The 18,577-nt window shown below is 42.8% G+C and overlaps 1 protein-coding gene across 50 annotated transcripts in view; it reads right to left on the bottom strand.

The window, feature by feature from the left end:
- rims2a (regulating synaptic membrane exocytosis 2a) overlaps nucleotides 1-18,577 on the bottom strand; it is a 130,514-nt gene that overhangs the window by 63,202 nt on the left and 48,735 nt on the right. For all 50 annotated transcript variants that reach the window (XM_069537856.1, XM_069537854.1, XM_069537873.1 and 47 more), the window contains one exon: nucleotides 4,535-5,481. In XM_069537856.1, coding sequence (XP_069393957.1) covers nucleotides 4,535-5,481 — 947 coding nt within the window. The remainder of the gene's footprint in view (nucleotides 1-4,534; nucleotides 5,482-18,577) is intronic.

The raw sequence follows: 18,577 nt of genomic DNA, 5'->3' as shown, positions 1-18,577 counted from the left end.
CTAACCATATTATCTATGACAACTTCATTTGTGGACACAAATATTGCCTCAATACACTGACCTGCCCATCTGGAACAACATGAGCCTCAGTATCTTGTCGGTTTGACAAGTGGAGGGCAAACATGAGCCTTATTGAGTCACAGACCGTGCAGTTAACTGAGCACAGTAGCCAAATTTCGGCAAACATGCTGGTTTGCTTAAAACCTCCGTCCAGGTCTGAGAGCTCAGACCTCTAACGCTGTCTTTTCAGCAAGGTCATTTTTTATTCTTTACATCTCATCAATTAATTAGATTAATGCATTGTGATTGCTATTTCTAGGAACTAAAACAAAAGTGTATTTTGTATCACTTGTTTGGATTTGGTTTGTTTTAGCAGCATCACAGGGCTAAATATATGTTCCACTGGTGTTGAGGTGATGTTGTTCATCTTTAGAATCTCTGCACTTTGTTATTGTGACTATTAATCCATAATATTCATATTCATACGTGCCCATAGAATAATACTTGGTCTCCATCCTCCTGTCTGCTCTCACAATCCATCAGCTGTGTGATAAAACATTATGGATGTCTGCAGATAGGCTTTGCCCCCTGTGCACCTCGAACCAACAGCTGACAACAGTGATTACCCTCTTTGCCTTTCAGTTGCTATTCTGTCAGCAGCATTAACACCAGAGCAGGTCATAGTGGGAGACATTCTCCACTGGAGAAGTCACTTGTCTAATGATAGTCCACACGGCTTAAGGCCTGCAGTCATGATCGGAGAGGGGAAGAGACATGTGATGTAAATCCCCTTGAAGGTGAACATTTGATTACCTGTTCATCGTGTTAACTCATTGCTGCTTTGACTGTTGATGTTTTTTAATCTCTAATCTTTAGTCTTGTAAGGTTTTATTATTTATTGTTGTTAGAGTCTGACATTAGATTCAAAATGGATTGCACAAGGTTATATTAGTCACAGTTTCACCTCCACCTGTACCTGTTCTTCCTCTCATCGCAGCCCCCTCCCCTGCCCAGTGTCTGCTAAAGAAGGTTTGAGTGGGCGCCAGCATGGAGGCGCGTACAGCCTCTCCCCTTTATTTCCCCGAAGCTTTATTAACAGTGGCACACCACAATTGGGCACTGATCCCCAGCGAGGCATTGTGTGGTTTTTCAGGGAGCAGGAAACTCATCACGGCCATAAATTGTGAGCATCAGCAGTCTGCGCCCGGCCCTGCCGCTTCGCCCCGACTCCGAGGCCCCTACAAAGTGCTGATTCAGGGCAAAGGCAGAGCGCAGGCAGTGGCGGAGTTCACTACCAGCAGGCTCTCCATCACTTTGACAGCTCAATAAAAACCAGTGTAAACTATTAATTGGATCATTAATTATTGATGCTGTTTTTACTACAATTCAAGGGGCAAGAGCAGAAAAGAGGCAAGGGTGAAACAGTTTGTGTGTTTTAGCAGTCACCATGCTACAAAGGTACAACCATGTCGTGTTAAACCTCTGCTGGAGGCCGATCTTAACACATGGTATTAAATTGAACTTCTATCATTATTGAAGCAGTGCAGCTTATGGTGAAAAAGGGTGAATTATCAATATTTTACAGACTGACAATCCAACGGACTTACTGAGGAGCAAAAAAACAATCTCAAAAGCCATTTGATGACGATGTGACACAAGCTGTCACGACACAATGTCCACCTCTTTGCTGTAGTTAGCCAGCCAGCCTCTCCTTTTCTGTCTGTTCTGCACTATTATGAGGCTGCATGTCAGGGGGATCGATACAGAGGAAAACACAGGGAGAGGCCATCGTGATAAATCAGTCTCTAGTGCTCGCAGGCACGAGCCAAGCCAGATACAGCAGGCACACCCTCTCTCCTCCAGCCTCCTCCTCCCTTTGCTTTCACCTCATTCCCATCCCATCTAGCCCTCCTCCAGCCTCAGTGGCCCCTGCAGGGAATCGGAGGTACTAAGAGCATGACATGCACCTTGCTTAGTCTACCGTTGCACACCCATCTCCTGATCTGCCCCCGTCAAGCTGAGTACACAAACCGCAAGATGCTGACGGGCTCACATAAAAGGTGCTTTCTGTCCTCTTCCTCATCCCTCTTCTCTTACACTATGTCCACTGACAGTTTCTTTGCGCGGTTGTTCTGCCTCTTTTGCCTTCTCATTCATTCTGATTTGCTCTGAGGAAGCTAATCAAATCGTGCTGGTTTGCATGTTACGGTCCAAGACTCCTTCATGGCGTCAGCTTATTGGATTGTAAAGTGGATGTTCAAACTGATGCACAACCTGGTTCAATGCCATTTCTACACTCATGCTATTTTTGTACCACAAATACAGATTTTGGATCTGATCATATTATAGAAGGATTTTAATTGATTATATTAATACTCTCCAGAATATTACATCTATCCAAAATGTTACGTCCAAATCTGTGCCTGATCTCGTCTCTGCTGTGACTGTTTATTACACAATCAAGTCGACTGAAAGAGTGCAAACAAGGACACTGATTTCGAATAAATAATTCAGGGAAATCTTCTGAACAATTTTTCAGACTCCCTACATGCACCATATCTCAGCAGCCTTAATGGTGTCATAAATTAATAAAACTGTACATTAAACCTAAATAAATTACTTGCTTCAAGTAATCAACCGAGTTCTATATGAAAGCTTCATTTATTCAGGTCAATGGTTAAACTCTGTGCTTTGCTTTCCGTTTATCTGACTCATGTAGGAGGCAGACAGACAGAGACAGAAAAGAACAGACCCTCAGAACAAGCTGCTTCTCTCCCTATTTTTGTTTCATGGCTACCTGGAAACCTGGAAACTCCCACATCAATAATGTAGCGCAGATGCTGCTTCCCTTAGTGAGGAGAACAGTTACATAACAGACCCACTGTATTCCTCCGCTCATCTCTAGATCAAACATTTCTCACACGTGGCAGGTGCTTTGGTCAAGTGTTACTTACAAAAGCAAACAGTGCTACTGTACTCTCCTTCCTTTTTATTCCTCCAGTTGTCAGCCGCTCCTCCTTCCTTTTTTCACTTTTGTTGCTTTAAACATTTCTTAGGTAAATGCCTCCATAATTACAGGTTTGACAATACAATCAATTTGCAATTACGACAGCTGTCAGGTGGAGCAGTCGAGAAGCCAACAGCCCAAACAATTGTATTTGAGGTTGATTCTATGCAAATTGACATTTAATTCAGTCGGGCTGACTGTTCACTTGCCAGTTTGTGTTTAAACAAAAGTGCACTCGTGTCTTGAAGCAGGTAGGACATTTGCAATGATTGATCTCACTTAATTTTGTTTTCCACAGGACCAATACCAATAAACTAAACCCACTTCTTATAGAAATCCATTCATAATCACTTATCCTTAGCTTTTTAAATATTTGTAATATTACTTTGTGTTTGAATAGTCCTATACACAGTTATAATATGGATGTTAACCAAACAGAATGGAAGTGAAGAGGTCAAGGCTAACTGCAGGAAGACATCACCCTCTGCACTTTTATCACCTATCCATTCATTAATGTAATATTCATGGCATAAAACGACTCAATAAAAAATACTGAATTATTGTTTTTTTACTTAGCTCAGCATGTTTTACTAGACACCCACACCACGGACCTCTCCCTGCTCCCCTGTCTGTCTGTTATGTAACACTGTCCATTAAAGCGGACTGATCAAGTGAAGCAGCTGAGGCAGGTCACAGAGAAGTGTGCCAGCAGGAGCAACAGGATAAGGCCTTGAGAGCAGCAGCATTACATTTGTAAAGACACACGAAACACCCATCCACACTGAAACATATCAGGCTCATGTGAGCACGAGCCTCCTCCTCAAAGGCACTGGAGCTGTTAGAGTAAATTCACAGGAAACATACATAAAACCCAAAGGTGCTCATTATTTTCTGGTTTCTTGGACAGTTACAGTGAAGGCTGAGATTTTTTTTAAAAAGGAGCGAATCTGTTTGAATCAAAGTCACTAATCACATGTCAGAGAATTAATTGTTTCATGATCAGAAAATAGAAACTGAGGGAAACTAGGAGATGAGCTGCTGATTATGCACCAGAGTCCAGAGAAACAAATATAAATGTTTTGGTGCATTACAGATTTAGATTTTCATAAACGTTTGTCCAGATTGTTTTGTTGCTGATGTTGTTCACACATTGTTGTTGTTAATAAATAAATGCTGATGAATTCTTAATATTTCTTTTAACCGAAAATAATGAGCTGTACACATAAAAATACACATATAAACATATAAACATACACATCACATATAAGACTGTAGACAGGGGATCTGAAGGTTATATCTGAGTTAACAGCTGAAAAAATCACATCAAAGTCAATATCAATAAGAGACAGCAAGTATCAATCAATGATAATTCAATGAAATCTGACATTCCAAGAAATATTTAACCATTAGTATTAGAAACAAATGTCTTTACAATTGCATGACAAAGTATCTGAGCAGTATTAGCACTAAATGAAGCTATGCAGAGACAGAGCAGACAGAGACGCTGGTGGTGTGTGTGGCTCCTACCTTTCTCACTGACTGACTCACTCTCTATCTCCACATCCTCACAGCTAGTGTACTCCGGTGTAGTGGCCAGCTCCTCCTCTGAGCTGCTCAGTGACACCTGCCGCATCTTCCCACCCTTTTTGGTTTTATGGGGCTTGGGGGGTGGCGGGCGCACTGACTCTGACTGGTCCGAGCTAAGAGAGTCGTTCCTCAACATGCTCTCCATCTTCTCCCTCTTGGTTTTGCGGACAGCTGAACTGGGGTCCAAATGGTGTTGCTGCCTCCGCATTGGATCCCCACCCACACCCAGGTCTCCTCTGCGCAGGTCTCCGGATCGGTCACCCAGCACAGGGCTGCGGTGCGGCGTTGGGGGGCTGTGGTTGGAGGTTCTGTGACCTCCAAGGCCAGGACCCATTGGCCCTGGGGAGGACCGGTCAACAGAGTAGGAGCGCTGTCCCACCATAGGCGGCCGGCGCTCGGTGAGATGCTGTCGGGACAGCCGAATGGGCCCAGGCTCGTCCTGCTCCGTGTAAGCCAGGGAGACATCACTGTGGCGGCGCTCATGCCTCAGGCGGCCCACCTCAGCATGCATCCTCATCTGCTCCTCGTAGGGCTGTGGCTTAACAGGATAGCGTGCCAGGTTGGGGTCACTGCGGTAGCGCGTCTGGAACTCCTCCTGGCGCTGCCTCTGGAGGTCATACTCACTGGGTCCATCTAGCTCCTGGTCCAGTGGGTATTCCTGGGAGTGCCAGCGTCCAGGGCCCCGCCGGTCCCGGTAGCCCATCCGTGCCGCATCCACATCTGGGTACATGTGTGGGCCCCGCGGAGCCCGCCGAGGGTCCCCATCCCCATAGTCGGACGGTGATCTGGGCATGCCGCCGTCCGTCGGGGCATACTGTGAGTGGTCCCCCCCCTCCCTTTGGTCGTATTTTTGGTTTGGATCCCTGGATGCAGATGGGCTTCGTTTCCTGCAGATCACAGAGGAGGAACAAAACACGGAATTTAGTGATGAACTCTATGATTCTTTTAAGATACACTATTGAAATATACAGCAGGTGGAAATGTTCAGTATCAGTCAGAGAAGTGTTACACAGTGCTTCACTCAGCCACTCACTACAGCTACTCTGCTGAGGCAGAAGCCTTCAGCCTGGAGTCTATATATTCTCTCTTCTTTGTCCTGCACTGCTTGGGCTTCAGTTCCTGACAAAACCTAATGAAAGCCAGCTCAGTCTCTGTCACACATACATACACACAAAGAGAGAGAGAAATAAGACTAAGCAGCAGGATGCAGCACCACACCCTCCTCTCACTGCAATAGACTCATGGCCAACTACTCCCCCATTTTTAGCACATTTTGCATGAGGCTGGAACTCTATTTCACAGGAAATATTTTAAAGAGATATATATCTTGACCTATTTACCAATATGGCACGTAATGCAGAGAACTCTACCACATGGCTTTTTCTGATATATGTAAAAAGGTATTCAGATTGGAAAAACACTATTGCAGTCAAAATCCTGAATTTAGAAGGTTGCACAGTCTTAACATAGACTTACACAAACTATTTTGGTTTACTGTTTAAGGCAAGGACTTTCATTTTTTAATTTTGATAGCATCTTAACTGATTAAATTTCTGGACGTAGGTGCTTAAAACATCATCATTTGTAAATCATTTTAAACAACAGGATGTCACAAGATGACACAACAATGAACATTAAATTCATAACATTATCAAAGTGATATCTTTTTTATTTCAAACATCATCTAAAATCATGCATCTTGGTCTTGATGAACAGAAGAGATGTTATATTGTGATGAATACTTTGAAGTATTTTACAATCAAGAGCTCTTTTTTCTAAAATTATCAGTCACTAATCTTTTCATTGTCTGACTGTCAGAATGTAAACCTGCCAGGAAGTGGATGAAGCGCCTGGAGGAGGCTAACTGTGTGTTAATGCATGTATTCTTTTGTTCAGAATCAATTATTCATGAGCCACTTTTCTCCTACATTTCTCCCACTTTTCCACTAAAATAATAATTTGTGAGGAAAAAGCTCTGTGAAGCATTCCCTTAATTTTTTACGTGACAACTTTTCATAAATGGCTTCATAAATCACTGCTGCCAGCCTTGTTCAGTGGCCACGGTAAGGGCTCCTCAAGAGAGATTGGCTGATTCACTGAACCACAGAGGAGGTTTGGTCCCTGCCTACTGGATCACAGTCTGAGGAAAATGTACGTACAGACCACAAGATTTCAGCTCTGATGTAGCGCGTGGCTAAAGATGCTTTTTGTGTTCTGTGTTGAATTTCTATGTTGAACATTTAAGGAATATCACAGATGTGAAGAACCAGCTCCAGGGAGAAGATTTATTCCTTTAGGACACACTAACAGCATTTTTAGATCCACTTAAAACTATAATCACAAAACACCACACAGCAAGTACATGATTTTATTAGATTGGCTAATTCAACTCTTTCAAAGCTGCACTATATATTATTATTATTATTATTATTATTAATATATTATATTATATATATATATATTATATATTTCAACAACTGATAAAATTAGTATTGATACAAAGGAAAGCAATTGTTTCAGCATCTTCTAGCTTCAGGTCTAAAAATAAAATAGTCTGATTTGCTCCCACTGGTCAAATCAATATAAATTTCAGCTATACATATATTTTATATATATATATATATATATTTTTTTTTTTTTTTTTTTTTTTTTTTTTTTTTCATGGCTAAATAAAAAAGATACGATACAAACAAATCAAGATAAAAGATGAAGAGATGGGATTTATTATGCATGAACAGCAGTGGTAGCACAAAGGATGTAGTGGAAACACAACAAATCTCTAATGGATATCATAAGCACACTAATAAAAACAAAAATAAAAGTCTCTGTGATGCAGCCAGCTCACACAAGTGACCTCTCCTTTCACTTCACAGCAAATCCCTCCTGTCACCTCGTGATTCAGACCGGCCGGAGAAACATATGAGGGTTGTTATTCACAACATGCTCCTGGTCACTATCTGAGTGCCACTTCATTCACAAATCCATAGTGAAGCGGCAGCAGTGATGAGATGGTGGAGCAGGGGACAGACAAAGTGGACGGGAGAGAATGTAGAGCAGGGGGCGAGTGAGCAACATCGTTCAACAGTGAATTGATGATGATGATAGCGGGGTGTGTCATGTATATGTGTATGTGTATTTGTGTGTGCATTCACTTGTGCATGTCTGCGTCTGAGTGTGTTTTATGTGTGCTGCGCTGGCTGCCTGAGCAATGCTTCACATTGGTTCTCAGTATGTCCTCATAGGGCTTCAGGTTAATGTGCCCTCTGGGACGTTGTGTTGAAATCCAACACCTGAAACACACACATGCACGTAGAACGTGCACATAGCAACTACAACAAACATTAACAAACTACCCTTTGATGAGATCTAACTCATCTTGACACAAGTATCACATTTCCCTGCTCCTGTTTAGGCTTGTGTGTCCCTCCTGTCCAAACAGAGAATTGTCTATGGCAGCTAGTGAGCAGGGTGCGCTCCATCAGCATCTGCCTCATGATGCTAACGTTGTCAGCATTAAAACCAGCCTTCAGTAAGTACAACAGAGCAGTGGTGCAGCACTAAATTTCGTACTGTGCATTATTCCCCCATTGCTCCAGCTGCCACTGTTACTATAATAGCCTCTCTGCAGATACCTCTGAGCCCCCCACAGCTCTGCCATGATACACTCTGCTGATCTTAGATTTGCATTTCGTCCACAGTGACACAGACAGAGGAAAAAAAAGAAGAAAAACTAAATGTGAAGAGGGCGGGGAGGGGATATCATCGACAATATGTGCGGCTGAGAGGAAGTGTGACACAAATGAGGCAGAGCAGATCAGGTAACTGCATCCTACAGCTAAAACGTGTGGCTGGTATGCATGGTGCATCCTGCCACACGTGTCAGGCTCAAGCATGGAATGAGAGGATGGGATCATGATGCTTGTGATGCTGCACAGAAGTCTGGCTGCTGTGACGACTGTGTCACGAACACAGCAACAGTCTCCCTCACACCCCCCTTTATCGTAAGATGTGTGCGTGATGCAAACGCATGTGGCACTGAGCCGCAGCAGGGTGTGTGGTGATTCATCAGAACGGGCTCACGATAGAGAGACATGTTCACTGACTGCATGGTGGATTGTGGGAAAACAAGCTACCATTCTGTACGTTCCTGTTGTGGGAATACAAACATTCCCTCGTCACTGCTGCTGTCCTGTTCTGAGCTAACTATAGAAATCCTCTGCCGTGAGAGTATATGAACCTCATTCAGCTGCAGACAAGGACAGTGATGACATTAGGATTTAATTCAGGGAGGGTGACAGTGTTCTCATTTAATGACTGACAGCAGGTCTTTTATATTCAACATGGGAAACAAGATTCTTGCACCTATGACCCTTTGACCCTCTGTCTGTGCATCCACAGCAAAAGAGTGCACAAGGTTTATCTGTTATGCAAACATGGAACTTCCATATCACTATAAATCTTGAGAGAAGATGCTGACATCACTAAATGGTGTATAGATATGGCATCTGTTTTTGCTGCCAGCACAGTCTCAGTTCTAAAAGTAATTCCAATATTATAATCATCTTTTCAAACTAAAGTACACTTTCCTCATCAAAAGCAGCATAATGTATCAAATCCATGGCTCACAAAAATCATGGGATTACACTATGGCCCCGAAGGATTAAAAAGTGCATCCCTAAAAGATTAGAAGTGACCCGACACACTCCCCATGATAAAACCTTTATGTGCTGTTATTTTCTGTAACAGGACACACAACCCAGCGAGCGAAATTCCACAGTATACTATGGTGTGATGGGATGTGGCTCTGTCCCCGGTGAGGTCGTCCTCAAATGTGTCGTTGCTTTGACCTACTGATGGGATCTGTGGGTGTGTGTGTATGTGTGTGTGAGAGACACCCCTTATACTCTGTTTTATGATGAAAGGCTTGGGATCAAGCAGGAAGCCCCTGTGGTCACAAATCGTTACCATTTCATGTGACTTTACGATAAGAAAAGAAACGGAGGGATATCACACATCCGTTCACACAGAGAGTCTGTAACACACAGGCTGATGGTCAGTTTACTGTATAGTGGTAGTGGTACAGTCCATATTAGTTGAGTCATTCTGGTAATGTACTGTCTTGGTTTAAATGTTGATCATTTCAATAGTGGGACAAATGATTAGCACATTAATGACATTAAAAACTCAAATTAAAAACTATCGCTGTTATTTTAAATGCAGATATATTACAGTTGCTTTTTGTTTGTGTTGTAAAAAGCTGCTTATTGCTCTGTATATTTGGGCAACTGGGAGCAGCCTATCACAGCGCAGCATACTCCAAACTATTCAGTGTAGCATCTGTGATTGGCCATACAGATTTAATGAACTCTTAGTGTAAAGCCTCATGGCACCACTTTGTTTATTGGGGAAAACAAAATTGCTATTGTGAATATTTGATTTACTTCCCCTCTCCCTGCAATAAACAAAATGAGATGACATGTATTCATCCATTTTTTGTATTTAAAAAAAACTTTTTCCTATAGATTTCCACATGTAGTGATTTAGACAATTTGCACTAACGTCTGCGCACCCACAGCCAGATGGTTACAAGAGGTTACACTGATATTCCATTTAAAACCAAAGACTCGCCACAAGCGCAAAAATCAATAAGTGAAAGTCAATGAGGAAGCATTCTGTAAGTGATGAACACTTCACAGATGTTGCTGGCTTCATGTACTCAGCTGCATTGTGCAGACACCTTGATGCATGTACACACTGACACACACACTCACTCTGGCCACAATACCCCCGTCCAGCATTTCATAGATATTAGCCTGAGCTTGAACTTCTTAGCGATGCTGTGAAAACTAAAACACCAAGATGAGGCCGCTGCTTTCTAATGATGCTGTGATAATTATCCCTGAGGCAAAGAAAACTGCTGCTCTGTTGTTTTGATATTTGCTGTAGAAGTTAGAGAAAAAAACAACAGTGCTGCACAAATGCACTGTACTGTACACGCAGGCTGCCTTTCATTGTTTGTGTAACTGTCTACAGAAAATACAATCCACACAACACACTAAATACACAATTAAGAAGTTCACATGTCCATATTAACTTTAACTTTAAGATAATTAATTCAATAATTTGAATTTCAGCACTGCATTGTCATCCTATATCCAGAGAGCTACAGTCTAAATCATGAGATATAACCAGCCTTACTGAAAGTATCTGTCGGATCCTGGGAAGTAGCTTAGTTCAAGCCTCTGCCTGGCTGCTCCACGCAAACACATGACCTTCTTCACACAAACTGTTCACAAACGCAGGTCAGTCCAATCCAAATGAGGTACCGGAGCAGGCTCTCAGCTTACAACTAGGTCCTGGTTCTGTGTTTCAAATCCTGTCTCCTCTAGTGCAAAAAATGTCCTTGTTTTATTTCTAGAGAGCTAACGGTGATCTACACACGGCGGCAGCAAATCTAGTTCTGCAGCAGTGTGCTTTGGACAGTGGCTGACACTAGCTCTGTCTGCTCTGTCTCTGCACAAGACACATGTTAAATAAGAAAGCCAAAGGCAATCAAGGTGAAAATGCAACGCAGTGCCACCTCCACTTTGTGGATAATGGAGAGAAGTCAAATGAGAACGAATGAGTGGTGCGGTGTTGCAGAGGTCTTCTCTTCGAGGGATTCTGGTCCACTAATGACAACAATGCATCCTGAATTGGTCTCTATTGAAAGAAGATAACTAGAAAGAAAGCACGAGCAGAAGGAAAAACAAGCTGAATGTGCTTGTCTCAACCGAGGGCGATCAGAGAAGAAGAGAAGGCAAGAGGAAAAAATAAGCCTCCAGGTATATTTTCAGATGCAGTGTCACTCTACCTGACTCAGCCGGGCCTATCCTCGCCGGAAAAGATATATGCATCCACTTCGTCAATTGCCAAGTACAATCAAACTAGGTTAAATTCCAGTTCAGCTGCATCTCCTAATAGTCAAATGATATTGATTCATGACCTGTTTTGTTTCTGACGGTCTGCTGCGCCCACAGTGCTCTGCTACACGGCTGGATTTAGATGAATGGCACAGTTTATGACCCTGCTGCAAAGGCTTCTGGGGGCCTGAAATCAAGCCGACTTTCAGATTTAACATCATCATCACGTGATCGCTACAATTGGCTGGACGTCGAGCAAGCGACCCCATCTAACCTGCAGGGCCTTTCAGCCCTCTGCCTAGGAAGGGATTACATTCCTTGGTTGATTACTAGGTCACATCTATCACCAATCATAAACAGAGCAGGAAGTTTCACCTAATCCCATTCAGCTTGAGGTCTTATGATCTTCAAACTAAAAATAATACATGATGTGTGTGTGTTTTTTTTTGTATCCACAAGTGGATTTTCAAGCATCAAATCAAATATGGAAGAGGGAGAGGAAAAGGGAAAGAGGGGGGGATCATAAATTCTGTGCGTTACAAAATGGATCAGACTCTTTTCCTGGTTCTGCACCATGATGACATGGTTGGTTTTCAGTGACCTGGTTTGGGACTTGGTGGGTGTTGTTAAATTCTTTCCTGCTGCCTCTATCTTCTCACTCTTCTGCCTCAAAACATTTTACATCTGTCAACGTGATTTACCATTCTCTTTCCTTCCTTCTTTCCTCTCCCCCCCACCTCAGCCCTCCCATGAGACGGACCCTGCGTTGGACTGCAGATATGCTACTATGTGCTGTTTGTGACAGTGATGGTCACAGCTGAGTGACGGCAGCATGGAATCAGGGAGGGCGGGTGGAGACGGGCTGTTGACACGGCGTTTCCCAAACAGAGGCTGAAGGTAGGGGAAATGGTAAAGGAGCAGTGGGGGTGTTTTATCAGTGCACAGTCAGGGATGTGGCTATAGGCTGCAGGGCTCTAAGTAGCTTTGAGTTTGAGTGACTGCCACTCTGGGAGACGAGGAGATGATTTCAGACCATCAGTGATGACACAGCAGGCCTGAGAAGGACTCTGAACGACATTGGTAAACTTAAAATCTTTAAAAGTTTGAATATTGCTACTGCATTTGCTATACATATATTATACCTAAACGATTTTCAAATAGGCTGGCACAATTAGTGGCATACATGGGGTTGTGTGTAAAAGAAAATGTAGTGAGTATACAAGTGTAAATAGGGCCACCTTCACTGCTGTGCATGTATCACACATTAAAGATGGAAAATTAAAATCCCACCTTGACACTTTTTATATTTGATGAATCCAGCTCATGTTGTATTACATGATAACTTACAGTACAACAGTCTAACCTCTGACCTTGCAGTCACAAGACAACACACTAGACTAATGTGTTCCAGTTTGTCACCTAATAAAGTTATAAAGTCCGAGTTACTCCAAACCTTTATGGGTGAGTAGATCTTCATACCATATGCTGGAAATAAGGACCAGGTTGAAAAAAACCGAACTTCTCCTTTAATTCCTCACTTTACTTTTGTGTGAAGAAAGTGACAGATTCAAGATTAAATCAATGCACAAATCACAATTTGTCTTGGTTTAACAAGGCCCTACATCCTCTGCAAGAGTACGGAAAACAACCCATAAAATAAAAACCCTATTAACAGGGGAAAAAAACGTAGAAACCTCAGCGAGCTGCATGTGAAGGATCCCTCTCCCAGGGAAATAGAGGTTGATCGACAGACTAGCTTACTAATATATATTTATATATGCACACATACTTATGTGTATATACAAGTATTTGTGCAAAGAGCCGCAGCACCAGCACAATCGAAGGGGAACATTATTGTGTATAAGAAATAAAGTGCTTTGTGCATTATTGTTGTGTGTGCTAGTGTTTTCTAAAGTTAAATGGTAAGGTAAATGGTTTGTATTTATATAGAGCTTTTCTAGTCTTGATGACCACCCAAAGTGCTTTACACTACAGTTTGCCATTCACCCATTCACACACACATTCATACAGTGCATCTATTAGCAGCACTTTTTTTGTTCTATGGGGCAATTCGGAGTTCAGAATTCAGATCTTGCCCAAGGACACTTTGGCATGCAGATGGGAAGACTGGGAATCGAGTTGCTGACCTTCTGGTCAGAGTATTGCCGCTCTACCCCTCAGTCACAGCCGCCCCCAGTTCTACTGTCATACTGGTGGTAAGGAGCAGTGTGTATTCATGAGCCCGATGGCCTGTGGTAAACTGTTGTCCTGGACTTCACACTACTGTAGTGTGTGAAGAGGCTGTGTTGGGGATGTGTTCTATCCCTGATCATGTTGTGTGCCTCTCTCCTGACCATGGTGTGGTAAATGTCCTGGTATGAGGGGAAGGTTACTCCTGTGCAGTTCTGATTACACGCTGGAGGGCTGGGCAGTGCAGTTTCCATACCACACTATGATGGAGCTGGTCAGGCCAATCTTTACTGAACAGCTACAGTTGCTGAGAATTGTTGGTGGCATACCAAAGGTTATTTGGTTTTGTCTGTACTCAGACACTAGGCCACCAGGTCTGCTACCTCCCTCCTGTAGGTCGTCTTACTCCCACCAGTGATCAGCCTGATCACTGTAGTATTATCTTTACAATCTTAATGATGTTGGTGTTGTTCTGGGTGGCCACAGTCACAGGTGAAGAGTGTGTAGAGTAGGGGGCTCAGCACACAGCCCCGTGAGGACCCTGTACTCAAAATGATTGTGCTGGATGTGTGGTCTTCAACTCTGAATTACTGGGGGTTTGACTGGTAATAAATTCAGCACCCAGTTACAGAGGGGTTGAGGGTGAGGAGCTTAGCAGAGAGTTTGTGTGAAAGAAGTTGTACAGCTCCACATCTATCAGTTCAGTTGACAGTGTCTGATCTGTGAGTTCTCCACAAGCACAGGCTCCAACCTCCTGTCTGTGAGCACACCAACCAGTGCCTAGTCTGCTCATTCTATGTTTATACTCTGCACAGTTAATATATCTTCCGCACTGCACCGCCTGTTAGGGCTCCTTTTTAAGAAAAGCTAGCACACTATGTAGGCCAAGCCCCAACAGAATATGCCATTAAGATTAGGTACGAGTAAGGAATGTTGCACTCCTGCTAGCTTCTACCCTCCCGACAGAGAAAGGTTAGGAGCAGAGCAATACGTCATATTGTTCATCGTATTGTGAAGACCACTGAAGCAGGAACTGACATCCAAGCTGTAAATTATTTAATTAATAGATTATGCTTAGCTGCTTTTTTAAAACTACTATGTTAAGTCAAAATATCCTTTGTTAAAAACTATATCAGGGAGTAAGTCTTTGTTTGTACTGGATAAACATGGAAAGTCATGGCATCATCTATTGTAAAAACATTGAGCATGACACACAATTATGTCAGAGGCCCTTTGCAATATAAATCACCCTACAGATTACCTTGTTGCATACACAGTAAATGCATTTTGAAGAAAGAAGAAGGAAATGTTAAAGGTCCAGTGTGTAAGATTTAGGTGAAAGGGATCTATTGGCAGAACTTTAATGTAGAATAATCCTCATGATGTTTTCACTAGTTCGTTTCATCTAAATTGTATGAATTGTAGTTTTCTTTACCCCAGAAAAGTCCTTTATATTTAAATACTTTATATTTACATTGAGGGGACCCTCTCTATGGAGGCAGCCATGTTTTTTACAATAGTCCAGACTGAACAAACTAAACACTTTGAGTTTTTATGACAACTGAAGCTGCCACAGGTTCTTTTTCATGTTTGGAAGGAGAGGAGGTGAGGGGTGTTCAGCTGCAATATGCAACTTCACCACAACTCGCAAATAGCAAGTCACAAACATGTTGACACTGATCACATCAATGACATAATTGTTCCCCACCAAAGTATTGATTGTTGCAGTGCAATAGCCACTTGTAGTGACTTGAGTATTTTCAAACATTCTCATGTTTAGGCTCTTATAGGGAAAGTTCACATTGACTTCAAATAAAGTTTTGATCATGATACATTTGTATTCTACAGTGGCTGAAGAACAGAGATTTGCTGCAGTATCTTGCTGCCCTCTCAGCTGCCCCATCTAGTCGATCTACCTCTGACCGCCTCTGGTGTGGTCAGATATGTGTTTTGTGTGGCTACATCCAACAGCAATGTCACAGCGCACTGACACACCCTGGAGCGAATGAGTAAATGACGCCGTGAAGCTTTTCCAGGTTGGACACTGACCCGACACACAGACACATTACAAAGACCTTCCAGTATGACATGAAAACATATTCATGGGGACTCCTCCTGCCTGCTGCTGTTACTGTATACAGCATGTTGATTGTTCAGTGCTTGTCAGTGATTGTTCATTTTCACAAAGCACTCTGTGTCGAGAACACATTAATATTTGTTGAGCTTTTCATAACGCAGATTCTATTGTAATTACACAATGGCTGTATTTCTGCACTGGAATTTTTTTCTCAAGAACCATGGTCTCCCCATCTCATCCCCTCTCTGTCACACGAGTGATTGCATGCTCTCTCTCTCTCTCTCTCTCTCTCTCTCTCTCTCTCTCTCTCAATCCACACATGCATTTCTTCTCGGTTCTGCTAAGTAGGCATTTTTCATTCCAGTGAGCAAGCTGCATTTGGAATCAAAGGCAGTGACGCTGCGCGGCTGTCTGGCTACACAGAGAGTGAGGAGGTAATGAAAAAAGCTGAGGGGTGAGTCAGAGGATGCTTTAATAATCCTTGCTGCCCAAAATAACATCTCTGGGGCTGGACGGACCAACGACCCTCATGGGAAACCAGCAGCGGTTCAATCTGGTCTGGAGTCCTTACATTGGTACAACCCCACCCTAACATACACTTTCCCCATCCCTCTCTGAGTCCATTATTGTCAACAGATAAGACTGCAGCAGCACAGCAAAGCGTGGCAGACAGCCAAGCCCTTCCTGAAAAGACTAAGGAGGGCAAAGGGGTGCATGCACGTGGGGGGCATACAAGCTGCAGGAGGTGTGATCCAGACAGTGGGGGGGAGGAGCACGGGTCTGACCGGTGAGCAATGTTATTGTCCAATCATTGCTGACAAATGGTGATGGGGTCCAGGATAAGTAGCTCTTCATGTTGGGTTCAAGGTTGGGCCTCAATTGTCCCATAAAACATGCTGTCTAGTAGGCCTATTGTAGATGCCTGCACAAAACCTCCAGGCTCACTTGACATTCTTCAGTTTCACCTCATCCTCACAGTATTGAACTTTTTAGATAATACTGCTCATTAAGAAAATGTAATTACTCACATTCAAACACACAGAACACGTTAGCAGGCTGGTGTTAAATGAAAGACTATAATACTACATAAATGAAAAACCTCATCCTCACCTTCTGAGCAGTGGCCTAAAAAAGGCCCAGTGTGTCAGACTCTATTATCAGACATTATCAGATTTGGTTCAAGCATATTAAGCATGTTGATATGCATGTTAACTAGCTTTGACCAGTTGTGGTAGTAAAGTCACAGGATCACCTCACCTTTGATTGCCTCATGTGATATCTTCACATTATTTTAATTCAGGCAGAAGTTGTATTTGGACCAACAAATGCTTTACATCTCACACATAGATGTGTGAGATAAACCTACACACCAGAATGCTCTCAGAAGGACCTCTGACCTCTGAGTGAATAATTCAATATCATCAGCAAATGCTTTGTTTAAGTCGAAAGGAAGTCAGATTACTCTGTTAGGAAGCAGCAATGATCTATAATCTAAATCTTAAAATAGAGTGATAACTAGTTCAGTTTAATCAGGAAAAGAAATCCCACTGACCACTAGAGCTAAACCTCAAATATTTTTTTAAATGTGCAACACACACTTTGACTGGAGTAGAAGTTGTCCAGAGGTCAGCACCTCTGTGCAAAAGGTTTGTTTGGATAATAACTGAGACAGTCACACAGGTTTGATCTGACAATGTGCCAGATTACTCATGCAACATTTGACAAAGTGCAGTAAAGTGTGCAAAGTTCCACGAGAACAACTACACTGGATGAGCTGATTTTATCAGTTCTGATCTGAGACTAGTTAACAAATAGTTCCCCATCAGTTACTTCTGAAAATGCTATTAATTTCAGTGCATTTTTCAGATTTATAAACTAAACTAACACTCTTCTCCCTACATCTGCTCCATTCCAGTTGTGTTGCCTTTTCCCCAAGTCTCTCTTAAGTTGAACTCAAACAGATCTGCTGCTAGAAGGCTCGCCTGGAGGCAGACAGGAAGCTGAACGTAATGGGAACACAGTGCCTCCCGAGCTCTCTTCAGAAACACTTCTCTTGTCTGAGAGATGTCACTACACACCCACAAGCACACAAACACATTGTAATATATCATTGCGAAGCTCTGCTAAATACAACGCTTGACGGGTTTGGGAAAGCCAGACAGGAAGAAGATGCTTGTCTATAAAACTAAAAGACTTAACACATGTTATGGCACATAACAAGATATCAGGTAATATATTTTCTATTATTAAAGGCTTAATACAATAATGCAACCTTGCTGCTTCCTCCACAGAGAAAACTAATAATGTAGGATAGATGTACTGCAGCACTACTTCCCCATATTTGAAAAATGCTAGGTCTGTGACAAAGTTTTGCCTTTCCTCTGCGTCGGATGAAAAAGCCACTTGCTGTGTCCCTGTGTGCTCAGCAGAAACAGCTTTTCTCCTGCACTCAATGACATTGACAAGCCAACGTCTCAATCGATGAACCCATGGTCAGACCTTTGCAGAGCGAGCCCCAGACCAAAGGGCTGTGTGGGTTAATTGTAATTGCATAGGACAGCGTCTGTAACACATGGTTTCGGCCAGGCAGCTAAACTGGTAAGAGGGGCCCTGCATGGTCTGAGAAAACATTTAGTCTATTACCCCAGTTTACCTCACAGAGATGAACCTGAGCTGATTTTCTCATATTTTTAATCAGCTGATCTGTGCTTGGCCACCACTGGCCACCACAACTGCTCCTTCAGTTAACATGTGACATTAGTCAAGATGGCACAGCCGCAGCGGCCCAGTGCTCCTCAACTTTCGGCGGCTTTT

Source organism: Paralichthys olivaceus, chromosome 13 (genome assembly GCF_024713975.1).
Source record: "Paralichthys olivaceus isolate ysfri-2021 chromosome 13, ASM2471397v2, whole genome shotgun sequence".
Taxonomy (NCBI): Eukaryota; Metazoa; Chordata; class Actinopteri; order Pleuronectiformes; family Paralichthyidae; genus Paralichthys; species Paralichthys olivaceus.
The sequence above is the reverse complement of the archived record's forward strand: the minus strand, read 5'-3'. Positions and strand labels throughout refer to the sequence as shown.